Source organism: Syzygium oleosum, unplaced genomic scaffold (assembly GCF_021117445.2).
Source record: "Syzygium oleosum isolate NSW1041296 unplaced genomic scaffold, Sole_v2.1 Sole_v2.22, whole genome shotgun sequence".
NCBI lineage: Eukaryota > Viridiplantae > Streptophyta > Magnoliopsida > Myrtales > Myrtaceae > Syzygium > Syzygium oleosum.
In genome coordinates this window covers 607981-628980 of record NW_026607506.1, presented here as the reverse complement: position 1 = coordinate 628980, position 21000 = coordinate 607981, and the positions used below count along the sequence as shown (strand labels likewise).

Sequence of the window (21000 nt, the reverse complement as noted above, 5' to 3'; positions counted from 1 at the left end):
AATCATAAACCTTTTGATAATTTGCCAATTTAATCTTTTCGGCCAATTTTGGCCGGAAATCGTTGACGGGGACGCCGGCAATGCCATGTAGGATGACCGATGCTAACGTGGACAATTTTTATAATTTTTGTAAAATTTGCTTTTTATTTTATTTTATTTTATTTTATTTTTTCTTTCTGTTCCATTTTTTTTCTACGAAGTCTTGCGAGGGTCAACAGCTAACACTCGCCAGTCACATGTGAGGGCCGATCAACCTTCGCCGACCCCAGGCGAGGGCCGGCGAGGGCTTCACGGCCCTCGCTAGGCTTAGAAGAAGAAAAAGGAAAAGAAAAAAGAAAAAAATTTCATAATATTTTTAAAAAAAAATTTATAAAATTGTCCACGTTAGCGCCCGTTGTCCTTCGGGTGTACCACATCAAGGATTTCCATTCAAAATTAGCTAGAAAGACTAATTTGGCAAATCGTTAAAAGTTCTGGGATTAAATTGGTTAAATTGAAGGGTTTGGGATTGAATTGGTACAAGTATAATAAGTTTAAGATTGTTTTGGAAATTTCCCCCAACTTTCTACGCAAAGTTATTTTTCAAAGATTTAAGAGAAATACTTATGTAACGGTCCTTAATCTACCATGAGAATAATAACATGTTTTAGATCATAAAAAAAGTAAATAACAAATAATTATAAATTATTGTGAAATTCACTTATAATTCATAATATATTGTTACTCTCACTTTCACGGAGGCTCAAAGACCGTTATATTAGCAAAGTTCGAGATTTAACTCTCGGATTCTTTTTTAAAGGGTGTGTCAGAGTAGCTAAGATAAGACAAAATGGTTGACCACATATTTTTGATCCGTACCGAAAGTATCTTCAAAGAATCCGATTGCGATGCGTAATCGTCTGAGCCCCAAAAAAGCAGAGGAAGAGAGAATTTAGAGAAGAATTTCTTTTTGACTTTGCTCCTCCAAGTGGATGTCACAATCCCTAAGTCGGCCAATAATGCAGTCGTCAAGCGTATCAAACCTCTTATGGAGCGCTGCGAGAACGTGCCGCATAAAGTTCATCTGCTTCACGTCAACTTTCGCACGCTCGTCGCTTCATATTTATCCGATTGTTGTCCTAATTTAACCTGTCCATAATCTTTAGAAATAAGGGAATTGGATCCTCATTTCCTCGCATGGCGGAGGAGGGACACTTGACCTCACCGACCGTGCCTCTCCCGATACGTTAACGATTGGAAATGTAGGGTCCCCCGAAAGGCGCTACCGACCGACGCGTCATGGATTCCTTCTGGGGCACGGTCTCTCCCCCGTGCATGAAGGTTCAATGAGGACAAAACGCGAAGCGCATGTGCCTGTTCATCCCAACAGCGATTCAATCTTAAGAAAGAAGAACCATGTAGATAATAATGGTGGCCAGGCCATCAACCCAATACATCTTGTCGGAGATTGAAACTTTCCTCGACGAGGATGTCCGTCCGGTTTTCCATGTATGGACGAGCAGGGAAATCGTGACAAGAAGAAAGCGAAGATAGGGGGGGGAAAGCAAAACCAAAAGTACACAAGAAAACAGAGATTGGAACAAAGAAAAGGGGTGATTATTCTCATTGGGTACTTTTAGTTTTTGTTACATACGGCAGAAAACGACTCCTCTCGAGGACCCCCCCTCCCTCTCCCCCCTTCGATTCTGATTTTGAATTGTGGGGGGGTGGAAAGGGGTCGAGATATTATTCTCCAAAGAGACGTGTGCTTCACCGTACAAGAATGATGGGAGGAGAATCTTGTGGATGAGGAGGGAACACAAAGGCCGTAATGAGACCTCAACATCCTAATCATGTTCGCCCCCATCATCTTAAACAAAGGGGGATTGAAACACTGGAGGAAGGACCCCCTCCTTTGACAAAAAAAAAAAAGACCATTCCAATCTGCCAGCTGTGGGATCTCCAAAAGCAGATTGAATTATTGACCAAAACAAAAATTGGGAATCATAGTTGGAACGACGCCAATTCGTTTGGGGGGAGGGGAGGGGAGAGGGTGTGGTTTTGTGGTGAGAATTGAGATAGTGGTGACAAATTTGGTGGTCCTAGAGAATAATACTTACATGGGTCATAACAATAAGCATGACTATACATGCCATTGCTATCGTATCGATTTAGTTTTGAATGTGGGTTTTTCATAAGGAAAATGACACATATGCTTTATAATCTTTGACCCGATGTGCAGTGTAGTTTCTAAACTTTTAATTTGTTCAATGTGGTCTCTGAACTTTAGCCAATTGCGCAATATCGTCCTTGAATTTTTAATTTGTTTAATGTGATTCTTGAATTTTTTGTACGTGTTCAAACCGGTCCTTAAACTATATAAAATTGTTTCAATGTTGGTTGTCCCTGAAATAAAATTAAATTGAATGATAATATTAGATATTTTCATATAGTCTAAGGGATAATTCGAACATTTATAAAAGATTCATGGACCACATCGTACAATGAGCCAAAGTTTCAAGGATCAATTATATCATTATCCTTATGATGTCTTGCTGCATGATTGAAGTAGATGAAGGTACGTATTGAGGAAGAAAATGGTCCATGCGATGACCCATGTTGGATCGTTTTCCCACTTGAACGTGGACAGTTCTTGGGATCTCGATTCATCCTGAAATTTTACACTGTTTAGGGTTACTGAACATTAGCACTCGAGTCAAACGTGGGGTCTTTGGTGCCACCCCGATCATTATCATTCCTCATTTGCCTTTTTAGTACCCGATCTTTGTCCGAACCCCGATGACGAGACGAGGCATGTCACGTCTGTTTTTCGGGTTGCGGGGTGGAGAATTGGGATCTTCTCTCCTCCTCTTGCTGGGAGAGGATATTTTTGTTGTTTCTAGAATCCCTTGCTCAATTATTTTTTTATTAATGGAAAGAAAGAGAAGAGGTTGCCCCCTATGATGTTAATCAAAGGACGATGCATCGTGTGCATTTGTGGACCTTGAGTAATTGATTGTTCAGTTTCGAGATGCTGACATGCTGATGTTTTTAGCCTTGTTGTTACTTACAGAAGCATCATCAATCATAAATGGATGGAGTTGAATGAGATGGTTTGCCCAGAGCCACCTAACGGGCTTGTGCATGAACGTACATTCCAGTGCCACAATGATGTTAGATGGTCCGAGGAATTTATCATTCCAACCTAAACCCATCGACACGTCCGTAGCACATCCTTAGTCGAAGCTTTCCGCCTTTGAGTTTCGCGAAAGAAAAGCTGTGGTCCGTGCGCTCGGTATTATCGGAACCTGAATCAAAAGGTTTAAGTCCGTAACACAGCATGGATGTCAGAAATTAGGAAAGGACCCAATGACCATGCTGTTTCATGAGCAGCACAGGCTAATTGCTGAGCAGAGCACATTGGAAGCGCTCGAGCAAAACACCAGTATCACTAATCTAAAATTAAAATGTACTTTTGATTCCATGAATCCCCAACTAGGGGGGAAAATATTCAAAGAATTGCAAAAATTGATACAGCTGATGTTATCTATCCGCAACATATAATGATAGCTCGCTCTTGAGGCTTTATCCCTTGGCTAGAAAGGCCCACTACGATAAACAAAATGGCAATGTGCTGGGGGCAGCAACCACAGAAGGGGATCAATATTCATTGCCCATTGACCCGATGGCCACTCATGGGAATAGATAGCAAAAGGACTAAGATCAACACGAGGCTCACTCAAACTTCAAGCCCTCTGTCCGTAAGACTCTTCATGGACTCGGACCCCAGGTCCATAAATCAAGCGGCAACGTTCATTGAATGAGCCAACCAGTCGGGCAACCACTTCCTTGAAGAAGACCGACGCCACCTAATGGCAGGAAACCCAAAGACATATTAGCAAGGTCCACGGGCACACACATTATTTTCCAAACGTACAGAAGCTTATGCCAGAGCCAGAAACATCAGAGCTAATGAATGAATCTGATGGACTGCTATTAGTAAATGTAGCAAACTACACTGAACCACCAGAAGAATATGAGCTCATTTAAAAACACTAACTTCGCTGCTTTGGTACGATGGAATCAGGATAATGTGGGAGGAAACCTGACCAAGAGGGATGCAAAATAACAGCGACTGCAGACACTCACAAGTTTAACTGACCATGCCATAGGTATAATGACATAATCATATAACAGAGATAACATACAGCAACAGCAAACAATATTTACATTCATGTAAAAGGACTCAGGACCATAACTGATTGAACTTAAGTGCCAAAGGTTAAACAAGAGTCGTCATGCCATTAAGCCCATGACATTTTCTTATACAGCGTGTCTCATGGATTGACATTTTACTATTTAGTCCACATATGTACTAAGTTCACATGCCTCAACTCCAATGAAGAAGAAAAAGCCATTATACTACTAGTTGTGAATAATTCGCTGGCATTTATCAACAGAAAATCTGGCTTTCTAAAGGCATTAACTAAATTACAAATGTAGAGTCCACAGTGAATGAGCTGGCTGCTCTACTAGCTCACAAAATGAGCAATTTCGTCTTTACCAAATGTGGAACACTGAAAGTTTAAGAGGCCACTACAGCACATTAGCAGAAGAACATGCCAAACTTATGGTCTATCTCTATTATTGATAGTACATTTTTTAAAGTCAGCAATCCTGTGATAGCTTGATCTAACTGTGTAACGACCACTCATTATCCCTGCAAATGCCACCTAAGTACGATTCTTTCTGGGACGGCAATTGCAGTTGATATCTTATTGACGATAGCTGCTACTCTCATCTACCCTCGTGAGCTGCACCGCACAACAATCTGCGAGCAACCATAAGATTTTGGTGTTCCCATACAAGGAAAGAATACAGTGGTTTTGCAAATAGAAACATGCAGTCTTTAAATGTATTTGAACATAGTATATGCCAAGAAATACACAAGGCTTTCCAACTAAACTAAGTAATTCATTGTCTGTACAGTAAGAACTACTGCTTCTGACTTCTGAGCACTACAAGTAAATAGTGTAACTTGCTAGAAGTACCTCAAGTTCAGCATTTGTTATGCTCATCAAAAAACCTAAAATTCATAGAGAATGATTACAGAGATAGGAAGTTGATGCAACCACATTAATTACAAGAAGCAACACTACCTGCCGGTAAAGTGGGGACTGAAACTTAAAATCCACCAAAAAGTAAAGGCTACAAGATCCTGGAACTGGTCCTGGATTGAACTCCCAAATATTTATCAAATGGTCAAAAACGGTACTCTCCGATGCTGTCGTCTGGAAAAGAAAGCAGAGAACGGGAAAACATTAGCTCTACCATAAAACAAAACCATATTAGTCAACTCAGAACTTCAACCAAGAACACCAATTGTTAGCAGCTTGAAAACAGACAAATGTTTTCATCAATCCATGCAAGACAAATCATACTTATTTTCTTGCTGGATGAAGGATAAGTATTGGGAGGAGCGAGAAGGGGACTATTCCCAGACTTGTAGATCTTGGTAAGGGTAGGCCATCACTGAACCAAACCGTTTGTTGCCGACGAAAGCTTATCTTGGGACAAGCATCTTTCTGTATTGTGCAAGTTAAAGTATCCACATATGGTGGAACCAGTCAAATTTTCTTATCCTTTTTGTCAAATACTATTGAGAAAGCTTCAATCCTAAATCAACTAAATGAGGCAAGTAAATGACTTCTGTGTCATTGCCAAATATAATGATTCAAAAAACTGAATTTGATTACTTCAGGAACAAAGATTAGAGCAGAAATGAAATTCATCAATATGGCCAAAAAATGAGGAATGGAAAGTCTGATGGTTAATCTTTTTGAAACTCTTCTGCGGGAACTCTCAATAGATTGTGATGTGGACCAAAGCAAAAGTGGACAAAGTGTTGCTTTTAAAACTAGGTAGGAAACTGAAATTTGGCCCATGAAACAGGTCTTCCCATCTGGATATTTAATGAGTTGCATCAAGGTTCTAATTAATGCTTAAGGAAACAGTAATCACAATAGTAAATGCATACAACACAATGCCAATAAAAAACAAACTACGAAGATAGAAATACAATCATTTCTCGAAGCCAAGCAATGTTTAGGCATAATATGTGGGGCAGTGTTTGTAGTGATCAACGATGGAAACCCCTTGTGCTACTGTGTACTCGGCTGGCCAAAATTCAAATTCAGTGAAACGTGTCAATACATACATAAACAGCCGGGATTATAAACGGAGGGAAGAAGATAGCTAGTTGCTTACCTTGATTGTCCTTGGTCTGTTCAACTCTACATGAGAAACATAACTCTCAACTAGAAATTTGAAACCAATCTCCAGCTCAGCATCGAAAGACCCATCCGGATTGTACCGCAGTATCTCCGACCGCTGACACCACGGTACAAACCCATGATACAAGTCGACAGCCGCAACCACGTCGAACAGTTGTTCTGGAGAGTACCTATAGATGAAATTACATCATTCTCCGAACTCGTTCTTGGAGAAAACATCGCGCACACATCAAACTGTAACTATCGACAAATTTAACAGGATCACGGATAAATCGAGAGGGCTTTCCGCGAAAATTACCCCAAAACGCGCTTCTCCTCGTAAACCTTTGCCAAAATGCCTCCTTCCTCACCATCCCCGCATCCCAGGAACCGCCTCCTCTGCATAATGCCACCGCCGCACGGCCGCCCGGAACCAATCGGGACGTCCTTGGGCGCATCGGACGCTTTATTATTACGACCAAACGAGGCATCGAGGCCCGCGATGCCGCCGAGGCACCTGGTTCGATCGAGCCCGGGCCGCCGGGAATCGGTCCAGCGAGACTTGATCAGTCGCCCGACGCCGTCCCCGCGCGACAGGGACGACCTCAGCGCTCTCGACGTCGACAGAAATGGCGGCATTGCGTATTGCGCCCGACCAGGCGAGAACCTCGGCGAATCAAATCGGATCAAGCGGACACCTCCGATCGATTCATTCAAAAACCGAACGGACGGAATCCCGAACGGGAACCGGGCGGTTTCATCCGAGAATGCGGCCGAAGGATCAAGCGGCCACGCGAGAGAAATGAATCCAGATCACGGAGCGGAGCACCTCGAGAGAGACCGAAGCGATAATGGCGGACTGGGATTTGGGGGGAACGAATTTGGGAATTTAGGGTTTGCAGCGATTGGAGGTCGGGTTGGCGAGGGGAAATAGAAGAAGAAGAAGAAGAAGAAGAACAAGGTTGTCTTGGGGAACACGTGGGGAAAGCCAACAATAAATCTAAGTGGCAACAACATGCAAGAAAGAGAGTAATTTATAACAAATTGTTATCTTCGACCAAAAAAAAAAGAATAGTAAATTATTGTCCATGGCAAAAAAATGTTTTCATTAATTAAGGCTCCGTTTATTTTGCGGAAAATATTTTTTAGGAAGACATTTTTCGGCGTTGATTTGCTTAGGAAAATAAGTTAATAGAAAATATTTTTCTGATCAACGGAAAATTTATGCTTAAATTCAGAAAAATGATTTTCTCTTTGAAAAGAGGCAAAAAACACTTTTTCGAAATATGACTAGAATTAACGTTCGGACCTAAAATTCTACACTTGGACACCCCAATGTTAATTCTCGAATCCTCGGCGTTTAGGATAAGGTCTCCAACGCCCCGGCTAGAGTCCATCGAGGCCAGACCCAGGCCCCTAATGCCCACGTTCGGGTCCATCTAGAGCGAGCCCGAAACTCTTGTATTCGTGCCTGATGACTCGGAACCGAAGCCCAAGTGCAGAAAAGTTGTGTCCGGGTCCCTGATGCTCGAGTTCTAGTCCTTGGCACTTGGTCGAGGTCCACAAGGGTCGTGCTCGAGTTCTCGGCTCTCGAGCTTGGGTCCTTAATTAATGAAACATTCGTTCTAATAAAATTATTTCTAAAAAAATTGATTTTATATTTTTCTTTTTATTTATCTTTATCTTTTTTTGCCTTTTCTTTTCCTTGGCCGGAAAAAATAAAAAAATTCGAACTTTTTGGTAGTTTTGCTTGAGGAAAATCAAATCAGATACCAAACAGTGGAAAACATTTTATAGTTCATTTTTAGGTTTTAGTCAAATACCGGAAAATATTTTCATTTTCTTAGAAAATGACTTTCTGAAAAATATTTTCCAAAACCATCAATTTTTCTTGAAACGAAGGAGGCCTAATACTTTGTTTGTTTTGCGGTAAATAAGAAAACATTTTCTTAAAAAGGATTGCTTGAATCGATTGAAATAGTTAGTAAAATATTTTTTTACTACCGACAATAATTTATATATAAATATTTTCGTGGACAATCAAAATTTTTTCCGTTCATTCATTTTTAAAAGCAATGCAAACAACCGTTTTTACAAAAATATTCTCCAAATTCTTTATTTTTCGAGAAACAAACACACGCCATATTCATTTTCAATTCTATTGGTTACTTTAGCAAAGAAATCCAAACATGTTATGTCAAAAGAGATGTCCTCTGTTCTACGGATCACTTCTTTTCCAAAATATCCTACTTTATAAATATCCTAACGAACACGTAAATTAATCATTCTATTTTTTTTAATCATTCATTTCGAACCTTTTCTATCTCATACAATTTTCCGGAAAAAAAGTTCAAATTGTAAAATATAGTTTTCTTTCTACGTGTGCACAACCTTTTTCATATCGCATCGATAATTATTTTAATTAATTTGTAATCCAAATCTCCTACGATAACATGATTTTGTAAAATGTTTTATAAATCAATCGAATGTACGCAACAACATACGTGACTTTGCTAGTGACCGAAGGGAAAGTGGCGCTCGTCTCACTTTTATAGCATTGTTGCGGGCAAAGCCGCGGACAAAAACATATGAATTGGCAACTTTGTAACGCTTCGAGTTGCCAACCTCTCCAAAAACACATACTCACCTTTCACTAAAAGTGTCCTTCTGCAGCAAGGCGATTGTCGCTGTTTTTGGCTTGAGTTTGCAAAGCTTGTCTCAAGAAACCAGGGCTTAACATTGCTACACATAATCCACGAATGATTACTCTCTCTGTTATATAATCGAACGGTAGTAATTTGAGAGATCGGGACATTTCACGGCGACGACATCGCTTGAATCCGACTCCATCACAAAATTAAAACATTCATCGTTCCCGTGAAGCACCGTGACAACAATAAATCAAATCGTGGTTCAGGTAACATTAACAGGTAACACGATGTCCACAGTTCTACAGCATCAATCAACTCAAAAGAGAGAAACGAACTCCACAACCCCTGTTATGTTAGTACAATCAATCACCTTGTTTTCTCCCTAGTCGAATTAGCCCCGACTAACCTGTGTCAGCACATCAATATGTAGAGTTGTACAAGTATATAGGATCGTGTTCCTAACCCTTTGCCCGAGTGGGAATATGCACCGTGCACCTCTTGTCAGAGAGGTAAAAAGAGCAACCCCCAACACCAGGTTCTCGTCTCTAGAAAATTGAATCCTCTCGCTTTCTCACGAGCATGCAGATGGTGCATGCAATCCAAATTCACGTTACTTGTTGACACATTAGGGCGCGAGAAAAAGAGGATGTTCCCCAAGCCTTCATGGTAGAAATCCTTCATCTCGATGAGGAGGCCCATTTCTCACCGGCGTCTCCTGCTGTGGCAGGTCTGCTGAACGGAACAACCTTGTAAACCAGGTAAAATATATGTAAGCTGGGGAGTCCAGTCCTTAGCGACTGGTATAGAATTGAAATTTACCTGGTCATTGTCCGAAGAATCTGTCCCCGAAGTTTTTGCCTTCTTTGCACTGCACATGTTGCTCCCCTTTCTTCCTCCTATATCTTCATCCACAAAGTTTTGATCCGTAACCTCTGCAAAAACCAAAAGCATTAAATCCAGCCAAAGGCAGGTTCTACGACTCTACATCTCTCCGTTTCTTCTTTTTCATCAATACCAAGCTAAATGGGTTTTAGTATGACTGTAGTGAGCACTTCACCAGTCATGAATCACATAACAGTACATTTTAAAAGGGAAGAGTGTAAATAACTGGCAAAAGATTGCCAAACAATTACAAAGGGCTAAGACCATTGCATTTTTTTTTTTCGTGGGTATAGCTTGCCGTTTTGATTAGACAGCTGAGACTATTACAAAGGACAAGAGTGCACGGATATAGCTTGCCGTTTTGATTAGACGAAATTATAGGACATGTTTATTCAGCTCGATAGTGGATAACTGGCGATATTTTGACAATTTTGAATTCAGAAGTTCACATTTTACATTCACAAGTTAGATTACCCGTCTCTCATCTGAACACTCTAAGCTGCACTCAATCGTAAGAAAGGCTAAAATTTCTTTCGTAGTCGTAAGAGGAAAAAAGAAAGATCAGTTCCAGCAAGTCTGTCAACATTAAAATCTCAAATTGCGTTCATCAGTTAAAATCTTCCAAAAGATGGCTTTGCTTTGCCTCCTTGTATAAGAGCAGTTACATCTACAGTTAGAACATAGTAAATGGTACTCATAAAAACAACGAGAACCACAACCATTCATTGTGCACACGTATGGCGAATGCGAGTAAAAGAAAAAATCATTTGACACATACATCAGAAATAACATGAGCACCTGCATTGCCGTTATCGATTTGATTGCCAAAGTAAGAGTGGCATGCGTGAAACTGCTCTGAATTTCCAGCTGATGCATAGGCAAGAGCCTTTTTCCCTTTTCCACTGGATGTTTGGTAATTAGGAGATCCCGACCTCAGGACTCTAGAAGCAGGTCGAAAATGCTGGATCCATGGACTTTTTAGGAGATCACGTGAACCATCGGCTTTCTCTACCTGCAAGTCAGGTCTTTCAAAGTTGATCTTCTTCCAACTGCCATCTCTAAGAACTTTGAACTGGATATAAGAGCGAGTAAAGAGCTCAGTAAAAACAGCAAATGAGATGCCATTGAATAGTAAGAAACGAATATCGCCCATCTCATCGGGTACGTATCAATTCGAACCTGGCCAGAGGGTGCATAAGGGTGCTGTTTGTTCGATTGCCTGGTTAGTGGATCCACGAAGTTTGCTTTTTCCAAGTGCCAACCAAGCAACTCCATGGAATCGTACAACTGGTCGACGAAGGTAGCCTCCATCGATTTGAGATAGAGACTGTGTTTCTCATCTGTCCATTCCGTGTTTGAGGAATCCGTGCCCGGAAGGTCCTGAAAAACAATCGCCACCAATTTCAACTAGCTCAGTAGCTGCTTATTAATAGAAAGATGTTAACCCCCCACTGACGGGGATAAGCAATTCTTTAGCTTCTCTTCCTCCCTTGAAGGGGAGACGAGGACAAGCCAAACAGGATTAGATCATAAGCAACTCAAAATTTTCCTTTTTTTGTTTTTTTGGTATCATAGCTCATATTCGCTGCCTGCTCTCTACAATCAGATGTTGCGGTCTATGGGTTGTAATGGTAAACTTTAGCTCGTGAAGGGGTCTCCCTCGCGTAATCGGATTCCAATCTACCTCAGCCTCAAATTCATCAAAAGGACAACGGGCGGTCGCAAGCAGAGAAGAAACGTAAGCACACGGTCTATATTTCATTACAAAATAGGAAAAACTCCCTCTTGAAGAACTTAAAAAGACCGGGCACAGCTCGCTGCAATGCCATAAAATCGCGATCTGCTGCTCGCACCACAGACGTTGAAGCAGCGGTCTCTCTTTCCAACAGAATCGAAACACGAACACAATCCTCCTCAAGACAACAGCGACAACATGCTCATAAAAACCCGCCACCAGAGGCAATGGACGAGATCAAGAACCCACCGATCGAACTCGAATCGGCGCCAGAGAATCGAAACCCTCCGGCACGGATGTCCGTCTCGAAAAAGGGTGGGAGGGCTCGAAATCAAGCCGAACCCACAGCCACGGCGCGAAGTGTCCGTAGAAGAAGAAGAAGGACCAAAAACAGAAGAGGGGCGAACGACAAAAAGAAGAAGAAAATCGACGGGCGGGAGGAGGAGGAGGGAGGAGGGGGAGAGGGAAAATGGCGATCGTACCGGAATCATGGGTTCACGGTGAGGGAACTCGCTCGAGGTTCCCGAGCTCGTCCCGGAGTAATCGGTCCGGCGAGGAGCTTCCATTGCGACTGCGACGGAGACGACGGCGGCGGCGGCGGCGGCGGCGAGGAAGCCTTAGAGAGAGAAGGAGAGGGGGGGGGGGAGGGAGGATTTGGGGAATTTCGGTTTTTCGATGGAAAACGGGATGGTATTAAGCGGAGGAGGAGGAGGAGGAGAAGAAGGGCATTGGGGGGGTGGGGAGATGGCGATACAGTTGTCACCGCTTTTTTACACGTGTCAAGGGACCGGCAGGCGCCACGTCACCGGCGATGATGAGCTCAAGGCCAGATATTTTCGGCCCCCCAAAATATCTTCGGCTCCTCCCTCCCCCTTGCTTCCCTCATAACAATAATAATAATAATTCGAGGCTCCTGCTTACGTGGCGGCGGGGCGGCGGGGCCCGCACCCCCCGCCTCCGCCCCACTGGTTCCGCGCGCTTTTCTCTCCTCCCCTCCTTTTTTCCACCTTTTTCTTTTGTTGTTGTTGTTGCCGTTTGTTTCGCGTCGCGTGTCGCGTCACATGGCGAAATAACATGGAAAGCCCCGTGAGAAAATTCCAGGAGAGTGAAACGAGTTCTTCTGCTCGTGAACCGGAGGAACCCCCCCGGCCCTCCCCGAAGCTACACAGATCTTCTGTTGACTGGGTAAAAACCAACCCGCTCGGAAACCGCGGGTCGTCTCGTCCCCCCGCCGCACGCGCCGGGATGGAGATTGAGAAGAGTGCCGTGACGGAAGATCGAGCCCCGCGTCCCGGAATGTCGGGATTGAAACCCGTGCCACGACGGAAGACCGAATTGTCGTGCCCCTGCGAAACGAGCGGTGCCGGCCTAAACCGTCCTCCAGGAGGTTTTCCTTTGGCGGCATCCAGAACATGGACTTTCCCACTTCCTACTTTTCTCTTATTGGAGTAATTACAAATGTTGAATCGCCCGGTGTTTTTTTAGGTGCATGAATATCATCATATCGCCATGCTCGAACAATTTCGACCTAAAATACCGAAGCAAGAAATCTTGTGTTGTTGTTGTCAAATTCCACATTTCAACATCGATTCGAAACCTAGCGAATGCGAAAGAGCACCCGATCAAATTCCGCGGCCAATAATGATATTCCATCGTGATGCGAGGAGAATTTTCCGGATTGAAATTAGCACCAATTAAATAGAAAAAGAAAAATACGAGCAGAAAAAAATAATTATTCATTATTTCCATTCATTCCAGCCATTCATGAAGTGAAGAAGTTCATGCTAGTCTGCTGCATTCAGATTTTCAAGCAATCATAAAAAAGCCTACTAATTACAGCTGGCTGAAGTACATAACATATAAGCAAAAACTTAATCGGTAAAATGTTGGCTATATTATATGATTTGATCATGCTCAAGAAAACGAATTCCCAAAACTTTTCTTTTTGTACAACAAACGCGCTCATTAGGCCAGATACAGTCAAGGCCAGAGAGAAAAAAATAAAACTACAACATCAAAAGCTTTTAAGCTCCCGTTATTCGAATTCTTACATTGTCGTCACGAACGAATGGACCACGATGATAGTTGTTCTCCTTTTTCCCTTATCCCCATTACCAATCGTTTACGGAATGAGTAGAATTTGCGAGTCAATCTTCCAGTCTTTGCTCGTCCCCGGATGTTTCGTTTTCCAGCAGTTCCATCTGACCTGAGAACGAGCCAAAAGATATTTCAGAGGAACAGGTGATTTGATAACCATGATCGGTGTGGGCGCTTTCTCTTAAGGTAAAGTTTGATATTGGAAGAATAATCAAGCAACAGCGGCGTCATATCCTACCTAACAAGGATACTAGAGATGGGGTCCTTGAAACTCCCTGCGATCTCAGGTCCGCACCTGCAGTCCGCGTCAAAATGTTGAAGTTCGTTTGGTTTTCTGTATGGAAAACTGCGATCGCTTCACATAAATACATAAACGCTCAAGTACAGCATACCTGAACTTTCGAGCGAGTTAAGAACATCTGATTTCTTAAATGTAAATCCCATGAAGTTAGTGTCTTTTGATGTCAGCATCTGCAAAATCAGTTAAAAAGCCACCCCTCATCCTCATGTGATGTCAAAGTGATAACCGATCCAGTGGACCAAATGAAAGCTTAACAAAATAAATCGAGCAATGAATCATCGTTTAAATGCATTTGCCCCAGGTTTAGAGTGGGGGCGGGGTGTTAATGTTTAACAAAGTTCCTTTACTTCGGATGGTAATCAAGCAGTGTGAGGTGGAATCATTACCTTCCGCCAAGGTCCAACAGTTGGCGTTGAAGATGGCGGGCCTTCTACCTAGGAAGGTCAAAATGCGAAAGTCTCAGCCAAAACTCACATCAAAACAGAAAGATACGTCGGGATAAGTCTCGATAAATATTATGCAAAAATTGAGATTCCCAAGGAATTCTCAAATGTCTGAAGAAGTTAATCAGTCGATTAGGCCTACTGCTAAAACTCAGAACAATTTTGCTGTTCGACATACACCTTATGAAATTTGAAATTAGATCAAAACCATCCAAAACGACCCCGTGTCCTGAAACATAAAGAATAAAACAGAAATTGCAGCCGAGGGTAGCAAGAGACCCAGATACTTGTTCACCCATACTTGTTGCCTACTTTACTAACGTCAAAAGCGGGAAAAATTCAAGGGTCCATATCTAGCATGGAAGACTGATAAATCAACAGCCTATGTCAAGCCATTAAAGCTTTGATTTAGCAGCATAGCAATAAAGCTATGTTGATCCTGATCCAGACAGGAAAGTGAAATTTATTTCAGTCTTCTGTAGATATTTTATCTCATTCAGCATGGCTGAGTTTGATAACCTTGACAAAGTAAAACGGGTACTCACTTCTGGAAACTTCTCAAAATTCTGAGTGTCCAATTCCCCGTTAACGGTAGGCTTATATGCAGCTTCCATCTCATAGAGCATGTCCCATTGAACAGATTTGAACCATGGATGTGCCTGAAAAGAAAACTTGCAACAAGCATAAACACAATTGCAATTGCAGGCCAGAATGCCGGTGCAAAGTGGTTGTGGTTGTGGACATATTCTGCAGAAAGTGCAAATTTACATTTTCTCCATTTAGGAAGGAAAAAAAGAGTGTCAAACTAGCAAAAAGTACAGGCAATTTCTTCTACCGTGTGAAAGAAAGAGCATTATTCTGCAAGTCACCTTTATTTCCTCCACTCCTCCAGTCCCTAGTCTTGTTTCAACGTCACATAGCAAGTGACAGATTAAATCCTTAGCCTCTTCTGAAATCTTTGGTTCCTCAGGGAACTTCAGGCATGCTTTCCAATTAATAATCTGAGGCAAAACTTAATCATTGAGTACTCTGCGTATGTCCTTGGAACTCGTAACCAACCAAAGGTAATAGTGAAATCACCTTACGGCAAGTGATCCTAGGATCATCAGAACAGAAGGGAGGATAGCCTACAAGCATCTCATACATGATTGCACCCAATGACCACCAATCGCACTCCATTCCATATCCCTTTTTCAGCAGTACCTCAGGTGCCATGTAGTCAAGAGTTCCAACAGTAGAATATGCCTGTCGATGTTATACATAAAACTACATAAGCCAAATAGATATTAAATTAACAAATGGAATGCTTGGCATTACTTCATGAAACCGGAATATGACTAAGATGGACAACAAAAGTTAGAGGACACAGAGATGAGAGGATACCAATGCACGCCGATTACGTTTCCATCGTAGCAATTGCTCTCTTGGCATCAACCAAGGCGCTGCATCAGCACCAGAGTGTCCACCGGATCCACTTAAATTTTCTTGAGAGGTTAAACCTTCATCTTCTAACAAAATTGTAGAATACTTCTCATCTAGAGGTTTACACAAACCAAAATCAGAAAGCTTCAAGTGGCCATTTCTGTCCAGTAACAGATTGTCTGGTTTAATGTCCCTACATGAAGGAACTTGCTCAGAAGTGTAGTTGGTAAAAGAGAGACTATCTTTCTATTGAGATTAAAAGAAGTACCTATAGGCTTAGGGTTAAGCCTTGTATAATTACATAAATAACCCCAACTTGCTAAACTGTAGAATAATAAGTAATAACCCAACAAGAAGAAACTCGGAGTTTCATTTCTAGCTCAAGAAGCTGAATGCAATCATATACATGTTGAAACACAAGTGAAGTTGTTCAACGGTCAACTGTCCACCTCAGAAGAAAAAGAAACAGAGAGATAGAAAGGCTAACACGAGTATGATCTATCACTAAACAGCAGCACAAATAAAGTTGGAAAGAGTTCATTAGAACTGAAGCAGTGGCAACAGGATAGCATCATGAAATGATAGATCAAGATTAGTAATGAAGAATGTAATGGTGACAATACAAGGGCTCATTGACATGCCAAGCACTAGCCAGCGTGGTGTTCTGCATGAAGAAGAGACTAACGGTACTGAATCTTTTGACTTTCCCTCATTGGTTTAATATGAGAAAATACGTAGAATGATAATGGTAAGATTCTTCTTAAGGAGTGCATTGAGGAGAAGAAGCTGCAAACAGCTCTCCCACTTTACTCCTTCAAACGGATTCGAACAGACAAGAACATTCCATTGAGAAAAGCAGTAAATAATCATCTGATGCTGGTAAATCGAATCATTCACCATGGTCGATAGCTTACAAACCACTTGATCACAAAAAAAGACAAGTAGCCATCCATTTCCAATTGCAACACTAGGTGAGTTTAGCTTGGAAAAGACATTCTCCGAAACTGTGGGTCCATAAACTCGTGTAATAAATCCATATGTATATCCTTTTCTCTGCTATATTTATTAAGAGAATTCAATTTTTCAACTTCTCTGGACTATAAGCAAGACTATATGTAAGCATATAACTATCCAATGCCACACCTCACTCCGATTAAAATTTTGGCACTCCTTAGCATCCAGTACTATATATTACCAGATGTGAAAGCTGAAACATATTCATAGTCATGACAAGTTATTATGTACCCGGAATTTTAAAGTAATACCTGTGCACATAATTATGATGATGAATAGAGTGGATGGCTAGAATACTCTCTGCTATGTAAAACCGTGCAACATCTTCAGAAAGAATGTCTTCTCTCATCAACAATGTCATGATATCACCACCAGGTAAATATTCCATGATGAGGTATAAGAATTCCGAATCTTGAAAGGAATAGTAAAGCTGAACAATGCACCGACTATCAACCTCCACAAGTAAGTTCCTCTCGGAACGAACATGCTCAACCTAATCACACAAACAATCATGATTAAAGAATCGAAGCACAAAATGCGTTAACACTACAAAGCAACTAGTCCCAAGATTATATAAGCTAGAACATACGACTCTCTGAGAACCAGTATGTAATAGAGAAAGGATTCAGAGAAATAAACCACATCAGCTATTTGAAGAACAAATCATTAGATTAGTAACTGAAACAAGGTTATGGGTACGGCTCAAAGAAGAGAGCGAAGAGGAAAAAGCTAAAGAAATACAAAAGTAGCAAACTGTAGGATCCAATAACATGTCGCTTAAGATGTTCACCTGTCCACGGCTAAGCATCTCGGATTTTTTCAACTTCTTCATGGCATAGACCTCTCCTGTATTCTTTGCACGACATAGGCTCACCTGCATCGGTTGAATGTAGCTGATAAGAATAAGGAACATATGCTAAAAAGGAAATACTCCTAAACTTTTGTGGAAGAGAAGCGTAGGGAACTCATCATAAAACAACTACTCTATACACAAATCAAGTCAGTGCTGAGTCAGCCACACCGGCTAAAAAGCAAATCAAAGCATATCCTCAAGCGAATATCGAAAACAAGACAAAAGTATCATTTGCATGTACCTCACCAAATGCGCCTTTACCAATGACAGTTAAATGTTCAAAGTCATCCAATCCCACTTTACGTCTTTGCAACCTCATGTACGCTGTCTCCTTGCGCTCTAGATTTCTCAGCATTTCCTGCTGCTCCTCGCTAGACACCTGAGCTTCTTGTGCTCTCCTTTGGAGAGCTCGCCGTCTAATCCGCAAAACCACAGAATTAATTAGTATGCTCGCCGTACTACGCCGCCATTTATTCACCCCCCCCCCCGGGGAAGAGGATCTGTGTAATATAGGCCCATGCCTTATTGCGGAAAACAGAGATTCTAGGCTTATACATCCTGGATCTATCTAATCGGGTAAGTCTCAGATTTGCATACAATATTGCTTATAGTATCTTAAATCGAGTCGAATGCGAAAAGAAGGCATGTTTATATCAAGTTAATCCGTTTCACACAGAAGAGTCAAGCTTATATCGCTCTCTAAGAAGCTAGGAAACCAGATTAATTGGTGATTTGCATTAATGAGTCCAGACATGGAGCGAGACCTCCTTAATCACTACCATTTCTAGATGAGAGATATAAATGCGACATTCACGCAACTAACGAATCCAAGTCTCAGTCAGAGCAGAGACCAGTAAAGGACCGCCAGCAATGAAACGCTAAAGAATATCCTATCGACGCCACTGCCAAGAGCAGTGGGCGGCGGACGATCACGAAGCCGAAAACCGATGCGGTCGGTGGAAGCGAAGCGACGGAGAAAGCGCACAAAACGAAGAATCAGGCGAGGATCAGGGAACGTTCGAATTCGAGGTGGGAGATCGCCAAACCTGTCCTTGCGATCCTGCAGGCCCTGGAGGTAGTTCTTGTAGTGGTTCTCGATGAACTGCTTGGCGGCGGCCGCCTTCTGCCGCGTCACCGGCGACGACACCCCGACGTCCTGAGCCAAATCGAGCGCCCGGTCCGGCCTGAAGCTGAGCGCCCCGAGCCTCACCGTCCCATCCCCGCCTCCGCCGCCGCCGCCGCCGCCGCCCCCGCCGTCCATTCCCGATCGCGGATCAAGCCGGAACGAGCTCGGAGGACGCGACCCGGGGCAACCGAACCGATCACGGGGACAGCATGTCGAATCTGAGGGGGTAGCTCGAGGAGGGAGATCGGGATTGGGGTACGCTGCAACGAGCAGTCTAGAGAGAAGGGGGGAGGGAGGGGGATGAACTGGCGCGTATATATATATATATATAGGAAGGGGGCGGCGACTTGCTTGTGATCTGGTGATGCAGAGCACCGTGCTGGTGGAGTCGCGAAAGCTAGAGATAGAGAGAGAGAGAGAGAGAGAGAACCGGGGGGGGGATATTTTATTCGGGCTGTCTGGCTTTCTGGTGCGCTTCTCGGGAATGGAGTGGGATGGACGCCATCGTTTAACTCGCATGAACTGGAATCTCGGAGGCGCACCGCACCACACAGCACAACAGGAGGAGTGGGACTGACTTTGAAGCCAGCAGCTGAAAGAGTCAATTTCTAGAGAGAGAGAAAGGGAGGGGAGAGAGTGAGAGAGAGGGGGTGGGGTGACTTTTTTGGCACGGCGCCTGTACTGTGTCGGCGGAGATCTATAGGAAGGGAAGCCCCGACAAGATGATCTTCCGTCGTTCCTTCCTTCTCTCGTTTTCGGTAAATTCTTTGTTCTTTTTGGGGTAATTGCTATTCGGTCGTGATTATCACCCCGGCGGCGGTGCAGACCGACTTTCTCCGGGGCGGAGCTCGGGAGGGAGGGAGGCGGGTACCGGCCCGTGAAAATGCCGACCCGACCCAACCCGGAAATGGGCGTTTCGTAGAAAAAAATAACAACACCGGGCGGGAGTTGACGCATGGAAAGAAGCTAGAGAGAGAGAGGGGGGGAGAGAGTCTTCGCCCGAATCAGAGTCTCGGTGAGATAGTATGGGAGCGATGGAACGGCTACGAAGCGCGATCGACACATCGTGTTCGATGATCTCGTGACGATACGATTCGCCGTGGTGCACGGCGCCGGGCTGGCCGCCGGTACTTTCCCTCGCCGAAAATTAACTAGGTGTCCAAAATTTTATTTTTTTTACCTTGGGGGAGTTGTCATTTACGGACGTAACATTCGGAGCATCTTCCATCCCAACTAGACGTTGGGACAGGGTCGTGTGTTTTGTCCGGATAGCCCACGAACTGCTTTTTGCCGAGGCATATGTTTTGGTTCGAAGTTTGCACTTTCCAATCGCACGCGATTCCCTAAGACAACAAGACGGATCGCGGGATGCGGAGACAAACTGGGTCAACGGTCTCATCCTTTTCTCTTGTCTCTTGTCCCTTCTCCTTCTCCTCCTTTTATGCCGTGCATTTTCTTCATCGAAAAGGCCCACCTGACTTGACCCGGCCCGGAGAATCAGTTAAACCATCTTTTGGGGCATGGCAATATTTAGATCCGGAGCCGGAGCCGGATCCGGCCTAGCCCGCCCCGTTTCGATCGAGTATGCCGGGTGTCGAACCTGTCCTTTCTGGAGGTGATTAGTTTCGGAGTGGAGTTGGTTACCAGCTCTCGATCCAGAAGAATCGGAGGTGGGAGCCAAACTGGGTCGGTTCTTCCCGAAATCGATCCAATGAACTGGCCGTCTTTTCTTTTCAGGGGAAAGAGCTTAGAAAGTTACGTAATGCTAAAAAATTTGCATCTCCTAACACACGAAAGTCTTTGCCAAGCGATTGTGTGAGTTTTTATTGGCATTAAATGCGAATGATTTAAATCTCGACAGATGCAAGACTTTTTTTTTTTCCTAATGAAATAATATGCCGCGGAACAAAACAAGATGCTGCAAAAATCGGTTCGATATCGAGTTGAGGATTGATTTCGAGAAGAACTGCATTTCCAGTCTCGGAACCAAGAACCAAACCTGTCCAGGCTAGTTCCCTTATCCAGGACCCGAACCAGTTCTCCCCCGAAACCGACTCGGAATCCAACCGAAGGGGCCGATTTCGGCTAGTTCTTCCTACTTAAACCGGACCCGGTGCTCGCCCCCGTAGCTAAATTCAAATCAAACCAACGAAAACGAGGAGGCCCAGAAAAACAAAGGCCCAAGTTCGAAGCCAATAAAGCAAGGGCCCAGTGGGCCCGCACCG

General features: G+C 43.2%; 3 protein-coding genes across 10 annotated transcripts; all 3 read right to left on the bottom strand.

Annotated features, from left to right (window-relative positions):
- Window positions 1-3438: 3438 nt before the first annotated feature.
- On the bottom strand, window positions 3439-7233 carry LOC115675882 (uncharacterized). Its single transcript, XM_030598669.2, has 4 exons — window positions 6571-7233; window positions 6247-6442; window positions 5139-5270; window positions 3439-3848 (listed from the first exon to the last, which is right to left on the bottom strand). Exons 1-4 carry the CDS (start codon window positions 6888-6890, stop codon window positions 3726-3728), a joined length of 771 nt encoding a protein of 256 aa, XP_030454529.1. The 5' UTR covers window positions 6891-7233; the 3' UTR covers window positions 3439-3725.
- A 1915-nt stretch (window positions 7234-9148) lies between these two features.
- Window positions 9149-12173, bottom strand: LOC115675730 (cold-regulated protein 27-like). Of its 4 annotated transcripts, none has more exons than XM_030598480.2 (5): window positions 12002-12173; window positions 10964-11164; window positions 10583-10856; window positions 9722-9834; window positions 9149-9648 (listed from the first exon to the last, which is right to left on the bottom strand). In XM_030598480.2, exons 1-5 carry the CDS (start codon window positions 12083-12085, stop codon window positions 9580-9582), a joined length of 741 nt encoding a protein of 246 aa, XP_030454340.1. In that variant the 5' UTR covers window positions 12086-12173; the 3' UTR covers window positions 9149-9579. The 4 variants fall into 4 exon arrangements, with proteins under 4 accessions (XP_030454340.1, XP_056177107.1, XP_056177108.1 ...); XM_056321132.1 differs by having other exon boundaries at window positions 9149-9634; XM_056321133.1 differs by having other exon boundaries at window positions 9149-9631.
- Window positions 12174-13390: 1217 nt separating this feature from the next.
- LOC115675788 (uncharacterized) lies at window positions 13391-19400 on the bottom strand. 5 transcript variants are annotated; one of them, XM_056321310.1, is made up of 12 exons: window positions 18696-19400; window positions 17891-18065; window positions 17587-17670; window positions 17048-17289; window positions 15744-15975; window positions 15441-15605; window positions 15230-15361; window positions 14906-15031; window positions 14304-14351; window positions 14009-14087; window positions 13855-13911; window positions 13391-13725 (listed from the first exon to the last, which is right to left on the bottom strand). In XM_056321310.1, exons 1-12 carry the CDS (start codon window positions 19292-19294, stop codon window positions 13667-13669), a joined length of 1998 nt encoding a protein of 665 aa, XP_056177285.1. In that variant the 5' UTR covers window positions 19295-19400; the 3' UTR covers window positions 13391-13666. The 5 variants fall into 5 exon arrangements, with proteins under 5 accessions (XP_056177285.1, XP_030454412.2, XP_056177286.1 ...); XM_030598552.2 differs by having other exon boundaries at window positions 14906-15019; window positions 18696-19204; XM_056321311.1 differs by lacking the exon at window positions 13391-13725 and having other exon boundaries at window positions 13844-13911; window positions 14906-15019.
- Window positions 19401-21000: the final 1600 nt, after the last annotated feature.

Excerpts from the sequence above, each read along its gene's own strand:
- LOC115675730 (XM_030598480.2), bottom strand. The coding sequence starts at position 12,085 with ATGGAAGCTCCTCGCCGGACCGATTACTCCGGGACGAGCTCGGGAACC. Across the intron at positions 11,165-12,001 it reads ACCGTGAACCCATGATTCCG|GACCTTCCGGGCACGGATTC; the intron begins GTACGATCGCCA and ends ATTGTTTTTCAG. Across the intron at positions 9,835-10,582 it reads AATCGATAACGGCAATGCAG|AGGTTACGGATCAAAACTTT; the intron begins GTGCTCATGTTA and ends TGGTTTTTGCAG.
- LOC115675788 (XM_056321310.1), bottom strand. The coding sequence starts at position 19,294 with ATGCGAGTTAAACGATGGCGTCCATCCCACTCCATTCCCGAGAAGCGC. Across the intron at positions 18,066-18,695 it reads CTGCAGGATCGCAAGGACAG|ACGGCGAGCTCTCCAAAGGA; the intron begins GTTTGGCGATCT and ends TTTGCGGATTAG. Across the intron at positions 14,088-14,303 it reads CTGTTGGACCTTGGCGGAAG|ATGCTGACATCAAAAGACAC; the intron begins GTAATGATTCCA and ends CTGATTTTGCAG.
- LOC115675882 (XM_030598669.2), bottom strand. The coding sequence starts at position 6,890 with ATGCCGCCATTTCTGTCGACGTCGAGAGCGCTGAGGTCGTCCCTGTCG. Across the intron at positions 6,443-6,570 it reads GAGGAGAAGCGCGTTTTGGG|GTACTCTCCAGAACAACTGT; the intron begins GTAATTTTCGCG and ends TTTCATCTATAG. Across the intron at positions 3,849-5,138 it reads AGTCCCCACTTTACCGGCAG|GTGGCGTCGGTCTTCTTCAA; the intron begins GTAGTGTTGCTT and ends TCCTGCCATTAG.